Source organism: Ictalurus punctatus, chromosome 26 (assembly GCF_001660625.3).
Source record: "Ictalurus punctatus breed USDA103 chromosome 26, Coco_2.0, whole genome shotgun sequence".
NCBI classification, from domain to species: Eukaryota; Metazoa; Chordata; class Actinopteri; order Siluriformes; family Ictaluridae; genus Ictalurus; species Ictalurus punctatus.
In genome coordinates, this window is record NC_030441.2 from 9,402,893 (window position 1) to 9,423,765 (window position 20,873).

At 38.8% G+C, this 20,873-nt stretch overlaps 1 protein-coding gene across 4 annotated transcripts in view; it reads left to right on the forward strand.

Moving 5' to 3' along the window:
- The first annotated feature begins 2,516 nt into the window (after nucleotides 1–2,516).
- Nucleotides 2,517–20,873, forward strand: part of pspc1 (paraspeckle component 1) — a 42,528-nt gene continuing 24,171 nt past the window's right edge. For 3 of the 4 annotated variants that reach the window (XM_017457966.3, XM_017457963.3, XM_017457964.3), the window contains exons 1-6: nucleotides 2,518–3,015; nucleotides 10,206–10,507; nucleotides 10,613–10,708; nucleotides 10,848–11,044; nucleotides 11,135–11,219; nucleotides 11,557–11,662. In XM_017457966.3, coding sequence (XP_017313455.1) covers nucleotides 2,644–3,015; nucleotides 10,206–10,507; nucleotides 10,613–10,708; nucleotides 10,848–11,044; nucleotides 11,135–11,219; nucleotides 11,557–11,662 — 1,158 coding nt within the window. In that variant the 5' untranslated portion in view covers nucleotides 2,518–2,643. Of the gene's footprint in view, nucleotides 3,016–10,205; nucleotides 10,508–10,612; nucleotides 10,709–10,847; nucleotides 11,045–11,134; nucleotides 11,220–11,556; nucleotides 11,663–20,873 lie in introns of all 4 variants that reach the window. The other variant, XM_017457965.3, reaches the window with a different exon arrangement.

Here is a 20,873-nt window from a genome sequence, read left to right on the forward strand (position 1 = left end):
ACAGTTTTTATTTGTAGTCTTTCACAGACAGTTTCTGCAGTTGCTCCTCAGGGCTGGGTAAATATTGTGTGTACATAGATAAGTCTTGATTAATGATTGATACAGGACCTGGCAAATTTAAGCAAAGCCATTTCAAATCAATCTGGATTTTATGAGCTCACATTTTAGAGCACCCCCAGCTGACTGAACATGTGCCAGAGACGTACCAGATAAATGTTTAGGTTCATTGCACCACATATGTGTTACTGCTGCTCTCTACTGGAAGTGTTCTAATAAAACATTCATTATCAACGTTAAGACTACAATAAATGAGATGTCTGAATGATGACTAAATATTTTAAGTTTATGTAGTTTTAATCATACTAATCTTTTTGTAGTGGTGGCACATATGTCTTAATGTATGTCATATTAGAACACATGGACTGATGAAAACACGACTAACAAGGTCTGCTAGCTATGACCAACCTAAGTAAAAGAAATTATTGTAGTAATAAATATTAGCAAAGAGGGGAATCATTTGTTTTATGTTGGTTATGCTTGAAAATGGGAAAATAGAATGTAAAACTTTGCTGGCTATCCAAAAATAGCTTAAAAAGCTTCTAGTACAGTTTTTACACTTTTAAATTCATGACATACACTATATGGCCAAATGTTTGTGGACACCTGACCATAACACAATCAGCTGGGGGTGCTCCAAAAGGCGAGCTCGTAAAATCCAGATTTATTTGAAATACCTTTGCTTAATTTTGTCAGGTCTTGTTAATACAAACAAAGCTGTATCGATCATTACTCAAGGCTATCATATATCATTCCAGATTTAGTCCACCCCTTTGCTGTTATAATAACCACTATTCTGGGAAGGCTTTGTGGGAATGTGCCCATTCAGCCATAAGAGCAGTAGTGAGGTCAAACACTGATTTTAGGCAAGGAGGCCTGGCACATAGTCTGCATTGTAATTCATCCCAAAGGTATTTACTGGGGTTGAGATCAGGACTCTGTGCTGGCCATTCGAGTTCTTCCACTACATCCTTGTCAAACCATGCCTTCAAGGATAATAAAACAGAGCCACATTTTTTTTACACCGGGGTCATTCCATCTCAAGTGATCCAATACAGGTTGCTTGACCATTCTTAATTTTTCTTAAAATATTTTGAGTGATTACGTATATGTATTGTCATCGCAAAACCACCAGTTTTTTAAAAACTTGGTTTAACTATAATGACCATCTTTGTATCATGACACACAACAAATTTTGGTTTATGAAAGCCTCAATATCTCGAGGTTCAGGAACAGAGGTTCAGGAACCGAGGATCCTCAGGATCAGGTCCTACTTATTGGAACAAAAACTGATCTCTAGAGTACACTACAAGGTACATGTACATATATAAACAAACATTCTGCACATTCTTGTTCCTTAGACTTAGAACTTAAGTCCAATTGTAATGCTCAAGATTGCTCACAGTTCCACATTTAGGGTCAATTTATAATGGGAAGGGTTTGAGTCTCAGTCTTAATTTATTATAGGGTACCCAAGTAAGTACAGTGTGCATGCAGAACATTTCAGGTTTGAGACTTCTCATTTTTTTATGGGGTCAAACGTTCTCAAATAAGTCCTCTATAGTAGCATCCTGCTGTAAAAAATTGAGTTAGAGATTCTACTGGTTACAGAGCTAGCGCTAGTAGAAATCTAGGGAAAAGCCTACTTTACTCATGCATTTTGAGAAATGAACAGATGTAATAGAAGGATAACAAATAATTAACATGAACAGTATATAGTAATTATGTTTATATTATAATTTATGCTTATCAATGACTCTAAAATGTTACTACATTTGATATTGGCAACAGTGACACATGATCTGTCACAAGGTTCTTCAAATCTTGGTATGTTTGATTATGTTTCTGTAGGTTTGATGGGAGGGGGTGCGCCACATGATAGGGGAGGCGGCGGGGGGTGGGGGGGGCTTTAGTTACAAAAGGCTGAGAACCTCTGCTTTACATAATAGATTTAAAAAAAAAAAAAAAAAAAAAACCTAAACTAAAAATAACCTTGTGCTCGCTTGTAATTACCCCATAACAACCAGTGAATCCATCAAATATAATGTAGAGGGGCAAGGTGGGGCAGAAGGTAACACTAACAGCCCCAGGGTTTAATCCTGAACTCGGGTTACTATCTGTATGGGATTTTGCATGTTCTCTCTGTGTTCGTGTAGACTTCCTCTGGGTTCTCTGGTTTTCTCCCACTGTCCAAAAACATGCAGGTAGGCAGATTACGCTAGAAAACCCGTAAGTATATGATTCACACACATTTACACAAAAACATCCAGGAATTCCAGTGTGCCCAGCGTTCATGGGATAGTATCTATGCATCGAGACCCTGCTCGGGATAAAGCGGTTACTCAAGAAGAATGAACGAAAAATGTCATTGGGTATAGCGACATGTCATCGTGTTTCCTGTAGATGGCGCCAAAGTTTGAAACAGCACCTTTTAGAACACCGGAAATAGGGAGTTTGTTTGAAAGTCTGCGCAAGCGCAGTTGAGACCAGTACAGCCGTTGCTAGGAACAAGAGGCAGATTAATTGTTGTGTTGTTGTTAGGAGTTATAACGTGTATAATTTTTACCATAATAGATTGCATTCGAAATGGCAAACCGAAACCTTAAGCATGTCAACATTCAGAACAGTTCTCCATCTCCGAAGCCTCAAAATCCGAGTCGCAGCACGGACTCTCCGTCCACAGAGCGCGGGCAGAAGATGGAGGGAGCGACGCCATCGCCGAAAATCACAAGCCCGCAACCAGAAGCAGAAGGCAGCAGCGAGCCTCGGGAAATGACTTTGGACCTGAAGAGTTTTAGGAAACCGGGAGAGAAAACATTTACACAGAGGTGCCGACTATTTGTCGGCAATCTTCCTACTGACATTACAGAGGAAGACTTCAGAAAGCTGTTCGCCAAATATGGCGAGGCGAATGAAGTGTTCATCAACCGAGACAGAGGATTCGGATTCATCCGACTGGTAAGCACATGGCCGTCTCTCTAAACGACATAGCTAGCTCTGTTTGCTTTGGAAATTCAATTCGGACAATCTGCAGAAAAACACATTAGACTTTACCTTTACATAAGTTAAAAAAAACAACAACACAACAACAAAGAAAAACAACAAACAAACAGCTATGTACTCGAATGTAGTCCGGTTACCTAGCTGATGTGATGTGGGCAGCTAGCTAACATTTCCAGTTAACTTTATTTATTTATTTTTTCGCCCTTAGTTTTGGCTACAGAAGTTAGTTTAGTTGAATTAGAAATAATCTGCAGGTTAGCTTGCTCTGCAGAACCTCACAAACATTACTGGAGGAAGTAGACGGACAGGTTCACCTGCTAATTTACAACCAGACGAGTTAAAGCAGTTTACTAACTCTATACACACCTATATCATTGCATGCATATATATATATATATATATATATATATATATATATATATATATATATATATATATATACATACATACATACATACATACATATACACACACACACACACACACACAAAGTAATACGACATATAGGCTGTACATTGTTAATGAAACATTATTAAAGCAGGCCCTTTTTTAAAAAAACAACAGGGGTAGCGGTATCTTTCTAACAAGGTTGGGTTTATCGGTTTGGCGGCCCTATGCAAAATGTAGGAATGGGGCCCTCGTTTCAGTGTTTTAACGTTTCAGTGTTTTAACATCGATATTAAATTTCAGCGCATGTTATTTAGCATTAATAGCAATAATCAGGGGTGAATTGGGACCAAAAAGTGGCCCTGGATTTTCTGGCCCTGAGCGGACCACCACACCACATCATATAATATCGTATGATAGCACAGCAGATAAATATAATGAGTGATTAAGTTTATAGACAGTTGTTTCCTGCTCTGAAGTCATTCCTTCTTATTGGGTCTTGGAATGCAAGTTTTAATGTACAGTATTGAAATTGACACCTGGAGATAGTACGTGTGAGACATAATACAAAACCTTCCAAAAGTACCGTGGTCCGATCCTTGATGTCTTCTAGCTAGTTATGGTCATAGTTTTTCCAAGAACAGTACCGTAGATAGAGCTTAGTTACCGTCGTCAGGCCGCACTGTATTATGAGATCGTTCTGCCCTGTTGAGGGTCGGTTGTATCTGTGAACATGTTCATAGTATGTGAACAAACATCTTGAGAGTCTAAAAAATAGTTTATTGTGGTTTTTATAACTTGTTTTAAAGTGAATTTAAAGTAGAAAGGGTTGGCTAGCAACAAACAGCATATGGATAAAATTAGTCTTTAATTTCAACTTGCGCGAAGCCCATGTACAGTTAACAAATTAATTACAGATGTACACGAAGCCAAAATGTGGTAATATAGTAATTAACCAATCTGTTCAGCAGTGTTCGTTACACTGCTTTCATTGTTCTCCATAGTAAATTTTTGCCCTACTGTGCAATCAACATTTAAAATAAGCATATATATTTAATCATTAAATATACATATTTATTTACTTGACCTTTTCCAGCTAATAAAACAGAAAAAAAAATCATTTGTAATATGCCTGTACACCTACTCATTCATGCGATTATTAAATCAGCCAATTGTGTGGCAGCAGTGCAATGCATAAAATCATGCAGATACAGGCCAACAGCTTCGGGTAAAGTCACATCAACCATCAGGACGGGGGAAATTTGTTCTCAGTGATTTTGAACATGGCATGATTGATGAGTATTTCTATAACTGCTGATCTCCTGGGATTTTCTCACACAACAGTCTTGAGAATTTACTCAGAATGGTGCACTAAAGAAAAAATATCCAGTGAGCGGCAGTTCTCCAGACAAACACCTTGTTGATGAGAGAGGTTAACAGAGAATGGTCAGACTGGGTCGAGCTGACACGAAGGCTACAGTAACTCAGATAACCAATCTGTACAATTTTGGTGAGCAGAAAAGCATCTAAGCATGCACATGTTGAATCTTGAGGTTGGGTTACAACAGCAGAAGACCATGTCAGGTTCCACTTCTGTCATCCAGAAACAGAAAGCTGAGGCTGCAGTGGACACAGCCTCACCAGAACTGGACAGTTGAAGACTGGAAGAATGTAGCCTGGTCTGATGAATCTTGATTTCTCTTGAGTCACACAGATGGTAGGGTCAGAATTTGCTGTCAACAGCATGACTCCATGGACCCAACTTGCCTTGTGTCAACAGTCCAGGCTGGTGGAGGTGGTGTAATGGTGTGGGGAATGATTTCTTGGTACACGTTGTACCTGTCAATACCAGTCAATCACCGCAGCCTATTTGAGTATTGTTGTGCATTCCATGGCCATGTACCCATTTTTTTATGGTTAGTTCCTGCATGGTTATGCACCATGTCACAAAGCAAAAGCCGTCTCAAACTGGTTTCATGAACATGACAATGACTTCAGTGGTCTTCCTAGTCACCGGGTCTGAATCCAATAGAACACCTTCGAGATGTGGTAGAGCGGGAGAGTCGAATCATGAATGTGCACCTGAAAAATGTGCAGGAATTGCATCCATGCAGTCAAATCAGCATGGACCAGAAAGCTCCCAGCATCTAGTGGAATCCCTGCCATGAAGTTTTGATGCTGTTTGAGAGCAAAACGAGGCACTACCCAGTATTAGCATAGTGTTCCTAATAAAGTGCTTGAGTGTAGATTTTGGTTTATGGGTACATTTTTACAGAGCCAGTCATCACAGGCTATGAAGTTGTGTATTCCTGTAATATCCAATGAACTGTGGAGAACAGTTCTCTTAAGTTACCTCTGAAACTTTTGCTTGGTTTTACAGTTTATTATTGGTGTTCTATACATGTCTGTCATGAGTTTATAACAGAAGCTTCTGGACAGCTTCTTAACAGAAGCAGAATGACTTGAACACTCGGTTTGTTGAAAACTCTTCGACGAGCTAGGCACATGTTGATAATTTTGCACTTTGCAAACTTCTTTTATGTTTGAAACCTTTGACCAGTGTTCATTGGTTAAGGAATGATCTAAAACAGTGAACTATAGTCAACAAGTGTATTGATTAGCATCATGGTTTGATAAATATAATCCATCAGGTAGATTGTTATTAGAATTGAATTGCCACATCTATCACCAGTGCGGTTTGAATTGTTACAGGTGCATCTTTTTTTGCATTTTAACTTGTTTCTTATAAGGCCGTGCTTTGATTAATCAAGTGTTGAAAGATTATAATACTAATAAGGGAATTATAATAATTATATATACTTATTATAATGTAACTGATTATAATACTAATAAGGGAATTTCCCCAGTGTGGGATCAATAAAGTTCATCTTATCTTATTTGCTTTAGAGCAATCTAAACATGCAGACATAAACATCTATAACACTAACTGTGCTGTTTTAAGGGAAATGCATCATGAAAGTCATATCATTGATCTCATCTGTCTAGCTTGTTGCTAGTTTACTATCTCTTGGTGCTCAGTCAGCGTAAACAAAAAAACAGGCTTTCATGGAGATGTTCATATGTTTTCCCATTTTGTAGCTTGGACAAACAGTACAATTCCGAGCTCTGACTTCCCACTGCTACGTTGAGCTGAACGCAGCATTTTTTCTGCCGTTACGCCTCATTTGCTTTAATGAAAATCATGTTCTCTACCTCAGACAGCATTGGGAGTCCACTTAGGGGTCAGTGCTTGTTCTCATGGATAGGGCTGTTCTGGTATAGCCTAGTCAAACTGTATTTTAGCATTTCCATCTTTCAAGTATCCCCAATACTCCTGCACAGTGCCACCACGATGTTGTTCAGTAAAAATTAAGTTAAAGTTTTATCTGCTTTTACATTATTCAAATTAGGGCTGCAACTAACAATTATTTCACTAATCGATTAGTTTGTCAATAATTCCTCAATTAATCAATTACTTGGAGTGAAAGGCCAATTTTTTTTTTCCTGGAATTTTTTTTTTTTTTTTTCTTTCCGAAAAAACATTTCACAATCTGCCCGATGTTGTCCTTCAAACATTGTGCATATTGAAGGCTGTGAAAAAGGTATTAAATGTATTTATGGTGGGTTATGCTATACATATGTAAAATATTAACATTATATTTTGAAAACCAAAAAAACCAGCTGATTGTCCACAAGCTTTAAAGCAGAAGCTCAATCACTATATTAAAAATGCTAAAAGAATAAACTGAGTGTTACCTGGTTTGAAGTTGAATGTTCTGCAGTAACACACACATTCACTCATTTAAACACAGTCACATGTTACTTTATTCTGTAAATGTATGACACTTCTTACATTTATGTACAATGACATGTTCATTATATTTACTATTCTCAATTATTTTTGTTTCTCAATATAGCATCAAACAACATATTTGATCAAAATGAATATTTTAGGGAGAGTTATTGTGCTTCGTTTCTATCGCGTGCTGTTTGATTGACGCGCATGCATGGACTCGCACTCATTCAGTGAAGTTTAATGGAGACTCACTCGCTGTCAGGACGAGTCTTTACGTAAAATGGAAATACTGGTGTGAATTTCTAACAATTACAGATAAGCATGTAAAGATAAAAATGTCATTTTGGTGCTGAAGAAAACACGTCTGGAACACATTAAACAGCACATGTGTCTGTCGCAGCATGTGATACAAACCACGTTAATACACTCATGAGTTTGATTGAAGCGCTTAATATAAAACATTCTCATGTTTTGGACGACCTGGATCGTGCACGTTTCCCACAGCAGCTCACGCTGTGACCTCCGCTGTTTCTCAGGTGTGTTTTATTCATAGACATGCGTTTTTCACCGTTGTCAAGTGACGTCACAGACCTGACTAATCCATTATCAAATTAGTTGTTGATTATTTTAATTATCGATTAGTTTTTGCAGCCCTAATTCAAAGTCAACGCTTTATGGCTCAAAAGCTTAATGTTTGATTATTCAGATAGAACATTGTAATTCCAATTAAATGTTATTCATAAACTTACAGAAAACAAATGTGAAAATGGTAATGTACATAAATTCATTTGAATCCTAACTTTGAAAAAGTACAGTGTGATCACCATCAGATCATGCGTTATGATTAAACCATGATACTAAACAAGCATGCTTATGTGTTCTTTGTTTCATCAAGGACAACATCTAGGTTTCTAGGAAATGTTATGCCACACTCGTGCCTGGTCGTCTCTGCATGTTGGTAGTTATTTGGGGTATAGGAGAAGCTTGCATTTCTTCTCTTAATCAGGCGGTTGTACCAGCTGGACATGTGCTGACTGTTAGGGCATACATGGTGAAGAGATGTGCTAATCTTGTTCCTTATATTCAAATACTGCTGTCATTGGGTGATTGGAGTATTTCCAGGGATAATGGGTCTTGCAATTGTTGTCCTTTTTTGATCTCATTTTGGGTGCTGCTCATGTACTTGCATACATGCTTTTTCATCTTGAAGCTCCCTTGCTGTGGATAGTTTTATGGTGCGTTCCCTTTTAGGGGTTAGTCCTGACCAGTCCTGTCCTACATGGGTTACCCAGTCAGAATGGGAGTCTGTAACTAACACACAGCTCCTTTACACATGCACTTTTCATGTGAGGTGTGCACACAAGCCAGCGTTCCAGAGAAATCCCAGAATGTTGGGAGACCTTGTTACATTGTGTGGCAGTCTGAGAAAACCTGTCAGCTGTGGCTGAATTCTAGCAAAAAGTCCATATTTGGCACTGTGCTCAGTTACATTGAGGGCCAATTATGTATGGGAAATGCTGCATCATATCATACCCTCTTGTAGCAATTTTGAGGGTAGGGATGTGGATCTGTATCAGGATCATTGTACTGTAAGTCGGGGTTAAGGTACAGTATGGCACATGCTGTGGCGGACATTTTGTGGGTGGTTAAGTTTCCTACCTGATGCATCCAATCAAAACCTGCTTTTTAGCAGCCCAATATGTTCTCCACAACTGTATGTACCATAGCATGTGTGTCATAGTAGCCTCTCTTCTCTGCACTATGAGGCTTAGGGAATGGAGCTAGTGCTTGAGAGGGTAGCCATTGGTCACCTGTAGGAGTGATTCAGTGTTTCAGGCTATCTTTACATCAAGACCCAGATTTTAATGCTTAAAACCAGGTAAATTAAAGCACAATATTTATTACATTGTGTTAACTTGCCCACAAGCCAGCCACCCCATACAGCAGTGGCCTCAAGTATGTTTGGTACACTGCTTTGTCTTCGAGTTGTGCCCTCGAGCAACCATATTGGTTAAAGTCCTGTTGGCATCACTGGTGATTTGAATGTCTATAACATGAAATTTGTTTTTGATTGATGAAAACAGCGTTGTTTTGACTAGGTGTTCCTATTGTAGTGTTAATACAGGTAATTTTTCCAAATAAATTTGGGAAACTGGGCCTCACCACACAATGCACTTTGATTTTGGCATGTATGCATCTGGCATGATGGAGCTTATCCCCAAACTCTTAGTTAATTCTCTCTGAAAGGGATTGATTCCTAGGAATCCAAGGTTGTTGTTTTTTTTTTTTTTTTCATGGAGTCTCTCATGGTTGGTCTTTCTAAAAATAGGCTCAACTTAACACAAAATTCCTGCTATTTGAAATCTAAATTGGCTTGTTCTTCCATTGGTGTAGTCTTCTAACAGCCTCAAAAAACCCACTTTTTTATAGAGCTGTGAAATATACTTAATTTGTGTATAGGCAAATTATGCACTGAATTTTCTTTTAAGTATTTATTTGAAATCTCAATGTGTACGTGCATATGAGATTTTCGATGTCAACTCCACTACACATTTAGTGCGTATGCAGTGTTTATAAATAAAGTCCCAGGTTTCTTAACCGCTGAGCACTGGAATCATTGCTCATCCAATAATGTTAGCCCTAGATCTTGTTTACTCTACAGTTCTGTCTACAGCTGTTGTATGAACTGAGAGTATTCGTGAATATGAAATTGTTTAAAATGATCGTTATTACTTTAAAAAAAAAAAATACAATTTCTTTAACCTTTCACCTTAGATGAGTGGTTTAGGAAGTGAGGCATCTAAACTGTTTCTCTTTAAGAATAAATGAGAACATAGCCAATCTGTACGAATTGATCTGATGTGTCGTATGTATGCTTGTGTAATAGGCAGCATTTCTCCTGAGCTGATCAGTCTGTAAGGCAAGTGTCTTATTTCTCTTTTTTCTTTTTTCCTTTTTAAAGGAATCAAGGACATTAGCGGAGATTGCCAAAGCAGAGTTGGATGGAACAGTGCTGCGGAACAGGCCCATACGCATTCGGTTTGCCACACATGGAGCTGCTCTCACAGTTCGAAACCTTTCACCAGTTGTTACCAATGAGTTGCTGGAGCAGGCATTTTCACAGTTTGGGCCAGTGGAGAGGGCAGTTGTGGTGGTAGATGATCGTGGCAGACCTACAGGTAAAGGAATTGTGGAGTTTGCCAATAAGCCTGCTGCACGAAAGGCTCTTGACCGTTGTGCTGATGGAGCCCTTTTACTTACTACGTAAGTTCTTTTAGATTCGGATAATCATTTAAATTTTTTGGTTTTATCATGTGGTGGTGTCAATCACTTGGTTTACCCTTCTCTTGTTCTGGTTTGTCCTGTCAGATCTCCGCGGCCAGTTATTGTTGAACCAACAGAGCAGTTTGACGATGAAGATGGCCTTTCAGAAAAATTATTGCAAAAGTCAGCACAGTATCACAAGTATGTTGCTGGAACAATGAAACATACAAAATGTTTGTTGTATATCTATTGTTAGTATGTGGAGCAAATGACAACAGGCAATAAATATGGGACTTAATATCATTACTACAAGCCCTTACTATACCTGCCCTGTATGTAGGGAAAGGGAGCAGCCTCCTCGCTTTGCCCAGCCAGGGACCTTTGAGTTTGAGTACTCATCACGCTGGAAGGCACTTGATGAGATGGAGAAACAGCAGCGGGAGCAGGTGAACAGGAATATCCAAGAGGCCAAGGAGAAACTAGAGGCTGAGATGGAGACTGCAAAACATGAGCACCAGCTCATGATGATGAGACAAGGTATTGCTGCAGTTGAACTTTGACCCTCACCTATTTAAGTGAGTGTTGCAAAATAACGCACTGATGCATTTTGGTGTATTTTTACACCAGATCTCATGCGCCGTCAAGAAGAGCTACGCCGACTGGAGGAGCTGAGAAACCAGGAGCTGCATAAGCGCAAACAGATGGAGATGAGGTACACATTAGAGTTGCCAATAACAAGTAATTGGAAATTTATTATAAAGTTGCAGTAATCTTCAGTTATTCACACCTTTTAATGAAGTCATTATATAAAATGAATCACATGTATTAAGTACTATTTTAAACCGGAATTTCCATTAATATGTTATGGTAGGAGTGTCAGACTGCAGTCCTGATGGTTTCCCTCCTCTAACACAATCGATTCAACCCACTAAGGCCTTATGAGTTGAAAGAGGCAAAATGCTAAAGTCTGCAATGCACTGGTTTTCTCTCATTTCTAGTTTGTCACGATGGTCCTGAATACTTTCTGAATTTCCTCTGTGGATTTTTAGACATGAGGAAGAGAGGCGGAGACGTGAGGAGGAAATGATGCGCCACAGAGACCAGGATGATATGAGACGTCAGCCTGAAGCTTTTAAACCTGGCTTTATGGAAAGCGTGAGTACCAAACATGCTCCATTTTCTAAAACAAACAGTATTCCGAGAAGTCAAGATTATGGTCATTTTAGATACTAAGGGGTCAGCTAAACATATTCCTGTATGTATGTACATACTAACCCAAACCATCTACAACTACATGAATTAGTATTAACTATGAAATATTTAGGAGTGCACTGAAACACCTCAAAGCTACAGCCAACAAATAAGAGGCTAACTGTGCAACCACAAACTTCACATGGAATATGGAAACTACTGAGGGTTTAGCCATCATCTTTATACAAGGTGTCCGTGTACTAAATGGTATTAAATTCCAATAACCATGGTCTTAAACCTAATCTCCATGTACCACATCTGTAGTATGTGTTCGGATACGTTAAACTACAGTTTCGAAGTGTTTTCTGGTATGTACATGGTGAAGCCCATTTTACAACAGAAGCATTAAGCATGCTAAACTAGCACCACAGTGTTGCTGCTTCCAACACAGTCCTGTTTTAATCACTGGGGCCTTCCTTTTACATTTAAGACTTGGCACGCTTTATGCTCTGTGATGCGAACAGGTCAGAAGCTGTGCTGCTGTGGTGCTTCATTTGGAGTAAAATATGCCTAAAATGGTATTAATTCCTTCTCCCAACGGTAATTATTTAAATGTAGTACCTCATATCATTCATATTTAGTATCTGCTGTGTGTTTTCTTGAGACTTAAAATTCAAAAATTTCTGAGTTATTGTTAAATCTGCAAAGAGCTAACAGTCGTCCAGTTAGCAATTAGTTTCTAAATATGGTATTAACGCATCCTGAAACTCACATTTTCTCATATGTTGTTTATATAATCACTTGATTATGATGATCAAAGTGCCCTGCATACAGTAAAAAAAATAAAAATAAATCCACATGTATTATGCAAGGTGTTTTGTTATTTTTAATATTGTCTACCATTTACAGTTGTAATGAAGGTATTCACACTCTGAAATAACACATTTGGAATTGTGCAGTAACCTAAACAAAGATTGTATTTGTTTTATATTTAACAGTATTTCTCTCAGCATGTTCTTCAGAAGGCTTCATGAGCCTTTATCAAAATATAATTAGGACAGTTAAAATATATATATGTATATGTATATGTATGTATGTATATATGTATATATATATATATATATATATATATATATATATATATATATATATATATATATTCTGGCTTGTTCAAACTTTATGTAGTGTACGTGGTTGAGGAGTTTTACTAATTATAATATGAAACTAATAGTCTAAATACAATGCCTGCAGACACCAGATTTATAGGCTCTGTTTATTATTAAAGAAGCGAGTCAGTGAGTATTTAGTTGACAGCCTTTGTGGAAATAAAACATTTCTGTATGTATGCCACTGCTTTGTCCTATTAGCATCACTTTAAGTGGGTGTGCACACACAATAGACATTCACAATAGATTGTTTTTTTTTTCCCCTCAACCTTTATATTATTACATAATTTTAACACAGTCTGATTGCTACTTTTACAAATTTTGTATACACCTTGTCTCAAATGATATTCAGACCTGGCAAAGGTTATTGAGTGCATGTTTTTCAAAATTTTCAAAGCATTTGTCTGCAACTTTCTTGAGAAATGTTTGAGTGAATATGTCAAACAGGATGTCAGTATATGCAGTTATTTTGATTATCCTGGAAATGAGTAGGCATGTACAATAGCTAAAAAGCTTGTATGCGATCTTTGCCAGGGCACTATTTATGAAGTAATGCTTGAACCAATATGATGGATTGCAGCTATGTTTGCTTTAGATGAGCATCTATTTGAAATAGATTTGGTGTGGCTCCTGCAAATGCCTTACCTGGAGCACCCATGAAGTCCGAAGCCTGGCTTCTAAAGTTGCAGTACTTGAATATGTTACCAGTCGTTGCTGAACATCTGGTTTGCACTGAATTCTTGCGTGTGTTTTAGCATCAGATTTAGTAGTAGTGTCATGTAACTCTGTACACACCCACCATGGAATTAGTCTAGACCTTTATATACCCTATTTATGAATGTATTTTATTTCCTAGACAGCCTTTACAGACATGTAAAGACGGGTCTTTTATAAAAATTAAAATGTATTGCCACCCTTTGTCATGATTGACCTGTTTATACACACACTGTCCACTTTAATAGGAACACCTGTACACCTGCACATTTCTGCAGTTATCCAGTCAGCCATCATGGGGCAGCAGCACAATGCATAAAAGCATGCAGATACAGATCAAAAGCTTCAGTTAATGTTCACGTCTGGATGAAGAAAAAGTGTGATCTCTGTGACTTTAACCACAGCATGGATGTTTGTGCCAGATGGGCTGGTTTGATCTCTTAGGAATTTCACACACAACCCTCTCTAGAATTTACACAGAATTGTCTGGGGGAGAAAATTGTGTGAGTGAGAGTTCTGTGGGTGGAAACACATTGTTGATAAGAGAGGGCAGACCAGTCTGGTCATTCTCCTCTGATCTCTCTCATCAACAAGGTGTTTCAGCCTCTGCTCACAAGATGATGATGATGATGATGATGTTATTGTTGTTTTGCACTATTCTGTGTATTAATTCCAGGAGATCATGAAATTCACAAACTAGCCCATCTGGCACTAACAACCATGCGACTGTTAAGTTACAGAGATCACACTTTATCGCCATGTGATGTGAACATTAACTGATCAAGGGTTCCTATTCATGTGGATAGTGAGTGTATATTTGTGAAAAGCTAATTATAATTAAATCTGTTTAGAATAAATTTCAAATATTCCGTGTATAGAACCTACACACCCTTAGTGAAATTGTAGGCAATATAATGTAAAGCCAGAATCCAAGATAAATTTTTTCATATTTAATGATTTTGAACAAATAAAAGAGAGACAAATAGATAATCATTTGGGAAACTGAACTTGATTCCCTGGTGCACACCCTTCCCTAATACATTTGGGTAGGACTCTTTGCATTTGCATTTATCGCATTAGCATATGCCCTCATCCATAGTGAGTTCCAGAAGTGTCTTGTAGTTTATCAAAACACACCCTCATGCTAGTTCATTAGATAGCATCAGTCTAAAAAACCTGTTGAAGGGTAGTACAGAATGGTGGGGCACAAGACAAGATTTTTTTTTTTTTTAATATAACACAGTGATAATTTTAGTGCTTGGTGTAGAGGTATGTCTTTAGCCAGTGACTCAACTGTTTGGACAGACAGGGGATTTTCCTTCCACCATCAGGGTTCCAGGACCAGCTTGTTATCTGTGTCGTACCCTGAGAGATAGTGGGTCCAGTCAAGCAATGCCAGAGGCTCGGAGGGAGTGTGGTGCAGAGCCGGGGGGTGATGAGCTCTTTAGGGTTTTTAAGGGCAGCTACAGGTAGCCAGTGGAGGGAGCATAGCAATGGGGTAGTGTGTGAGAACTTGGGAGTGTTGAATACAAGTCGTGCAGCTGTATTCTAGTTTGCATGTCATAGGAGTCTAGCCTCAAGTTAAGAAGCAAATTATTGGCATGAGATGGATGAGAGTCTTGTAATTGAGTCTGTGGAAGGCTGCTGAAAGGTCCACAGGACAATGAAGATTGATGACCGTTTGGTCTTTCTAGCAACACACAGTTTCTCAGTATTTGCCACAGGGGCATTTTTTTATGGTTAGGTTAACCATTTTATGGTTTTATGGTTAACCTCCTAACCAGACTGGTTAGGAGGTTATTCTGGGTGAGATTGAGAGCCTATTAATTGTAGACAGCACGTTCAAGGATTTTAGAATGAACAGAGAGAAGTGATGATGATTGATGGGTGCTGATAATGAGAAATTAGACTGGAAAGAGCAGTATGAGAGGAGTTTGATATCAGGATTTGATCTCGTCCACTTTCAGCTGCTATTAATTATTTCCGATTGCTGCACAACATATGATAGTCCAGGAGTAGATTAAAAAGACTTCCTATGTATGGAAGATGGAGGGTAGAGGAGGTCCATGGATGAGGAAGTAATGCGAGGACAGTGTTTGAGCTAATTCAAGCAGTAGAGAGGAAAAGGAGTCAGGGTTGGGGAGAGTTTTTAGGCTACTGAAAGCTGTGGAGGTTGCAGCGAGTGGGGGAGAGGTAAGAATAGTTGTTGATGGGCAGGACAGGGAGGGTCAGAGTCCATGATACCAAGCGATGATCTGAGATGAAGTGCGTTTGCATTTATTACAGCAGTAAGTCTTTGTGAATAAGACTAAAGTCATTTTAGCTCACTATTCCATGCAAAAGAATTCCTTCACACTGACATTCTTTGAAGTATTCCACTGGGTTTCTGTGGGATTGCGATCTAGGCTCTGACTGGGCCATTTCAAGACTTTGATCTTCCTTTTCTGAAGCCATTGTTGGCTTCAATGTTTGCTTTGGTTTATCATTCTGCAGAAATAAATTTCAGATCTTAACCTGTATACCATTAGTCAGCAGGTTTTGTCCCAAATAGTTTGATATTTTGAGCTGGTTTTTATTCCATCTATATTATCTATAGCCCCAAAGCTTAATGCTGCCACCATGCGTCATAGTTGGTACAGTGTATCCGCAAAGTATTCACAGCGCTTCACTTTTTCCACATTTTATGTTACAGCCTGTTTCCAAAATATATTAAATTCATTATTTTCCTCAAAATTCTACAAACAATACCCCATAATGACAAGGTGATAGAAGTTTGTTTGAAATCTTTGCAAATTTATTAAAAAAAAAAACACATGTACATAAGTATTCACAGCCTTTGCTCAAGCACCTTTGGCACCAATTACAGCCTCAGGTCTTTTTCAGTATGATGCTACAAGCATGGCACACCTATTTTTGGGCAGTTTCTCCCATTCTTCTTTGTAGGACCTCTCAACCTCCTTCAGGTTGGATGGGGAGCGTCCATGATGCACAGCCATTTTCAGATCTCTCCAGAGATGTTCAATCGGGTTCAAGTCTGGGCTCTGGCTGGGCCACTTAAGGACATTCACAGAGTTGTCCTGTAGCCACTCCTTTGTTATCTTGGCTGTGTGCTTAGGGTTGTTGTCCTGTTGGAAGATGAACCTTCGTCCCAGTCTAGAGGTCCAGAGCGCTCTGGAGCAGGTTTTCATCAAGGATGTCTCTGTACATTGCTGCATTCATCTTTCCCTCGATCCTGACTAGTCTCCCAGTTCCTGCCGCTGAAAAACATCCCCACAGCATGATGCTGCCACCACCATGCTTCACTGTAGGGATGGTATTGGCCAGGTGATGACTGGTGCCTGGTGTCCTCCAGATATGACGCTTGCCATTCAGGCCAAAGAGTTCAATCTTTGTTTCATCAGACCAGAGAATTTAGTTTCTCATGGTCTGAGAGTCCTTCAGGAGACTTTTGGCAAACTCCAGGCGGGCTGTCATGTGCCTTTTACTGAGGAGTGACTTCCGTCTGGCCACTCTACCATACAGGCCTGATTGGTGGAGTTCTGCAGAGATGGTTGTTCTTCTGGAAGGTTCTCCTCTCTCCACAGAGACATGCTGGAGCTCTGTCAGAGTGACCATCGGGTTTTTGGTCACCTCCCTGACTTAAGGCCCTTCTCCCCCGATTGCTCAGTTTGGCTGGGCGGCCAGCTCTAGGAAGAGTCCTGGTGGTTCCAAACTTCTTCCATTTATGGATGATGGAGGCCACTGTGCTCATTGGGACCTTCAATGCTGCAGAAAAGTTTCTGTAACCTTCCCCAGATCTGTGCCTCGATACAATCCTGTCTCGGAGGTCTACAGACAATTCCTTGGACTTCATGGCTTGGTTTGTGCTCTGACATGCATTGTTAACTGTGGGACCTTATATAGACAGGTGTGTGCCTTTCTAAATCATGTCCAATCAACTGAATTTACCACAGGTGGACTCCAATCAAGTTGTAGAAACATCTCAAGGATGAGCAGTGGAAACAGGATGCATCCGAGTTTTGAGTTTTGTTTTCAGTGTCTTGGCAAAGGCTGTGAATACTTATGTACATGTGCTTTTTATTTTTTATTTTTTTTTTATTTTTTTTTTTTTAAATAAATTTGCAAAGATTTCAAACAAACTACTTTCACGATGTCGTTATGGGGTATTGTTTGTAGAATTTTGAGGAAAATAATGAATTTAATCCATTTTGGAATAAGGCTGTAACATAACAAAATGTGGAAAAAGTGAAGCGCTGTGAATACTTTCCGGATGCACTGTATGTGCTTGTTGTTTTTGTACCAAACATATATCTCAGTTTTAAGGCCAAAAACTTCAACCTTTGTTTCATTAGACCATAATACAATGATGCAAGATGGTTTGAATATTTTTAGACGACGACATCGTGTTTTTTTTTTTGTTTGTTTTTGTTTGTTGTTTTTTTTGTTTTTTTTAAAGAATTTCTCTTTATGGCTTGGATGTTCTTGCCTACCCTACGCCATAGCCCAGACATTTGCAAAATATGGGAGACTGTCACATGCAAAAAGTGACTACTACCTGCCAGGAAAAATTTTTTTTATTGTTGCTTCAGGCCTCTTGGAAGCCTCCCTGATGATGGGTTTTCTTCTTGTCCTGTCATCAAATTTTGCAGATCAGCTTGATCCTAGCAAAGTTCCGGTGGTTCCATGTTTTCTCCCCTTTTTGATTATCTTCATGGTACTCAATGATGTATACATTGCCTTTAATATTGTTTTATTCCCGTCTATTGATTGGTACCTTTCAACAATGAGTCCTCAGGTGTATACCAGCTCCTTATGGACCATGGCAATCCAATTAAATGCAACCAGAATCACTTTCATTAATAAGAGCTACATGCTACTTCTCTTTGCACGTGATTTCGAATGTGACTGGTTAACATAGGTACATCATCATTATAAAAGTGTTTGTACACTTTTGCAACCGGTGTCTTATTTTTAATTACTTTTCCCTAATAATTGTTTTCTCATGCATTTTGTTGGGATCAAGATCATTAAAGATGGAAAGGTTTCTGACTAGATTTATCTTGGTTTCTGACTTTACATCACAAAAATATATAAGTTCACTGTGTATAGACTTTATCGTATCCACAGTTCTAACATTGTGCTCCTTTACATGTGCAGTGTTGTAGAACAGTGGTTTTCAAAGTGGGGCCCCCCTGGGGGCCGCAACAATTTGGTGTGAAAAATAAATTCTCACTCTCAAACAACCACACACACACACACACACGATTAATTCCTAATGTGATGTAAGATGTAATTATTAATAAAAAGAAAAGGGGGATATATTCAGAAGTCTGTATTTTTAATGTGTTTAATCTTGCAAAAGGGGGGCCTTCGTCAAATGTTAATGCCATTTGGGGGGCCTTGCCCTGGAAAAGTTTGGGAACCACTGTTGTAGAACACCAAAGAGCCAAAAAGTAAAATGAATCAGACCTCTGAAACATTAAGAAACTGCAGTGCTTCTAGCGATTGATGCCTTTGCTTGGGGAAAAAAAATCAGCAAAAATAAGTGGCTTAAAGTGCACCCATTATGGTTTTCAAAAGTGCCTAATTTTGTTTTAAAGGTCTCATACAATAGATTTATGTGCATCCAAGGTTTAAAAAAAAAGCTCTTTAATGTGCTTTCAATTTAAATTGCAGCACTACCTTTTTCCCCACAGTGTAACAAACAACTCGTTCTAAACTCCTCCTTTCAGAGTGCATACTCTGCTCTGATTGGTCAGATGTCCCAGTCTGTTGTGATTGGTCTGCCGCTTACAGCGCATGTCGAAAAGGAAACGCCCACTACCATAACGGAGTTTCAGCTCCGTCTGAAAAAATGTTGGTTTTACCTTACCATTTTGAGCCGGAGTCAGACAGTGATGTATCAGAAGATAAACCCGAACCACCATTTGTAGGTAATATTGGGCCCACAGCTGATTAGCAGAGCTATTTCAAGACAATAATGTGAGTTAGCCGGTCAGCAGAGGCTAACAGCTCTGCACTGGCTGTGCACGTATACAACACAAAAACATGCATTTGGAACACCTGGTAGAAAATATATACCTAAATAATGAATCATAATTACAGGTTGTGATTCAGTGGCGCAAGTTGGTCCAAATAAAGTGGGCATGGTCCGATCTTTCTTTAATGAATAATCGTTTTGCTAATCCCACATTAACTTCGGTTAGATTGGAGAAGCAATAGTCAGTGAAATGACAGGAACACAAATGAAGGTCAGAGTTGAACTGGTATCGTTTTTAAAATGAACTCTAACCACCGATGCTTTACATTCTCATCCTTTAGTAGTCTATGCAAAGTGGTTTTGCTTTGGCAGTGTAAAAAAACAGCATCTTCTAGACATGGCAACAACAGGAACCTAACTCTTTCAGGGCAACTACTACTGTAGTATTTGAAGGCGGGTCAAAGCTGTTCACGAGCAGCCAATGAAAACCAGAAGTGGGTTTTTTGTTACAAACCTGTGTAGGTTTGTACAGGAAGGAAGTCTGGAATTACTAACGACTTGTTTCAGGTGTTCAGAATCGGTTCTTTCTTTTGGGAGTCAATGGACCATTTGGTCCAAATGGTCAACCTAGTGTCAGATAGTTTACTTTATTAGCTTACTTTATCAAGCCTTTATTGACATAATTAAGTTTTCATGCATTCATTAAACAATAGAAACTCGAATGTTTTAAAGCTTGTCAAAAGTCCATAACTGCTGCAGCACCTTGTGTGTTTGATGGTTATTAAAAATATAGGGCAAATACAGCTATGTGGCATTGTTCACATACATCTGGAGGATTAAAAGCTATCCACTAGGTAGCAGTTCAGAGCCAACACACACCTGCCAGAGTATCTTCTGTGGCTACTTTCAGTGAGAATGGTGGGATTTGGGGAGGCAATGATCATGTGTGTGTATATTGGAATTACCAGAAACCTCTCATCATGACAGCTGCGAGTATATTTCTTTTGTTGTGCCCAATGGCTACCATGCATTGTTTGGTATGCTGTTTCCCCCACTATTCATGTATGTGTTGCACCATTCACACTTTTCAGGGTAATTTATTTCTGCACTGAATGAACGCAGGATATCTTTTGTGTATGCATTCGTAATAGCAAATATAATACCAGCCTTAGACTAAGCATAGTGATAATTCACTATGTCAGTAGTCATTGCTGATAGCCTCACACACAGATAGCAGTAGTATTGTTTTTGTATAGGTACATTTTAAAAACCCTGTGACCTGGTGAAGTTATAAACATCATGCAACATCCAGTTC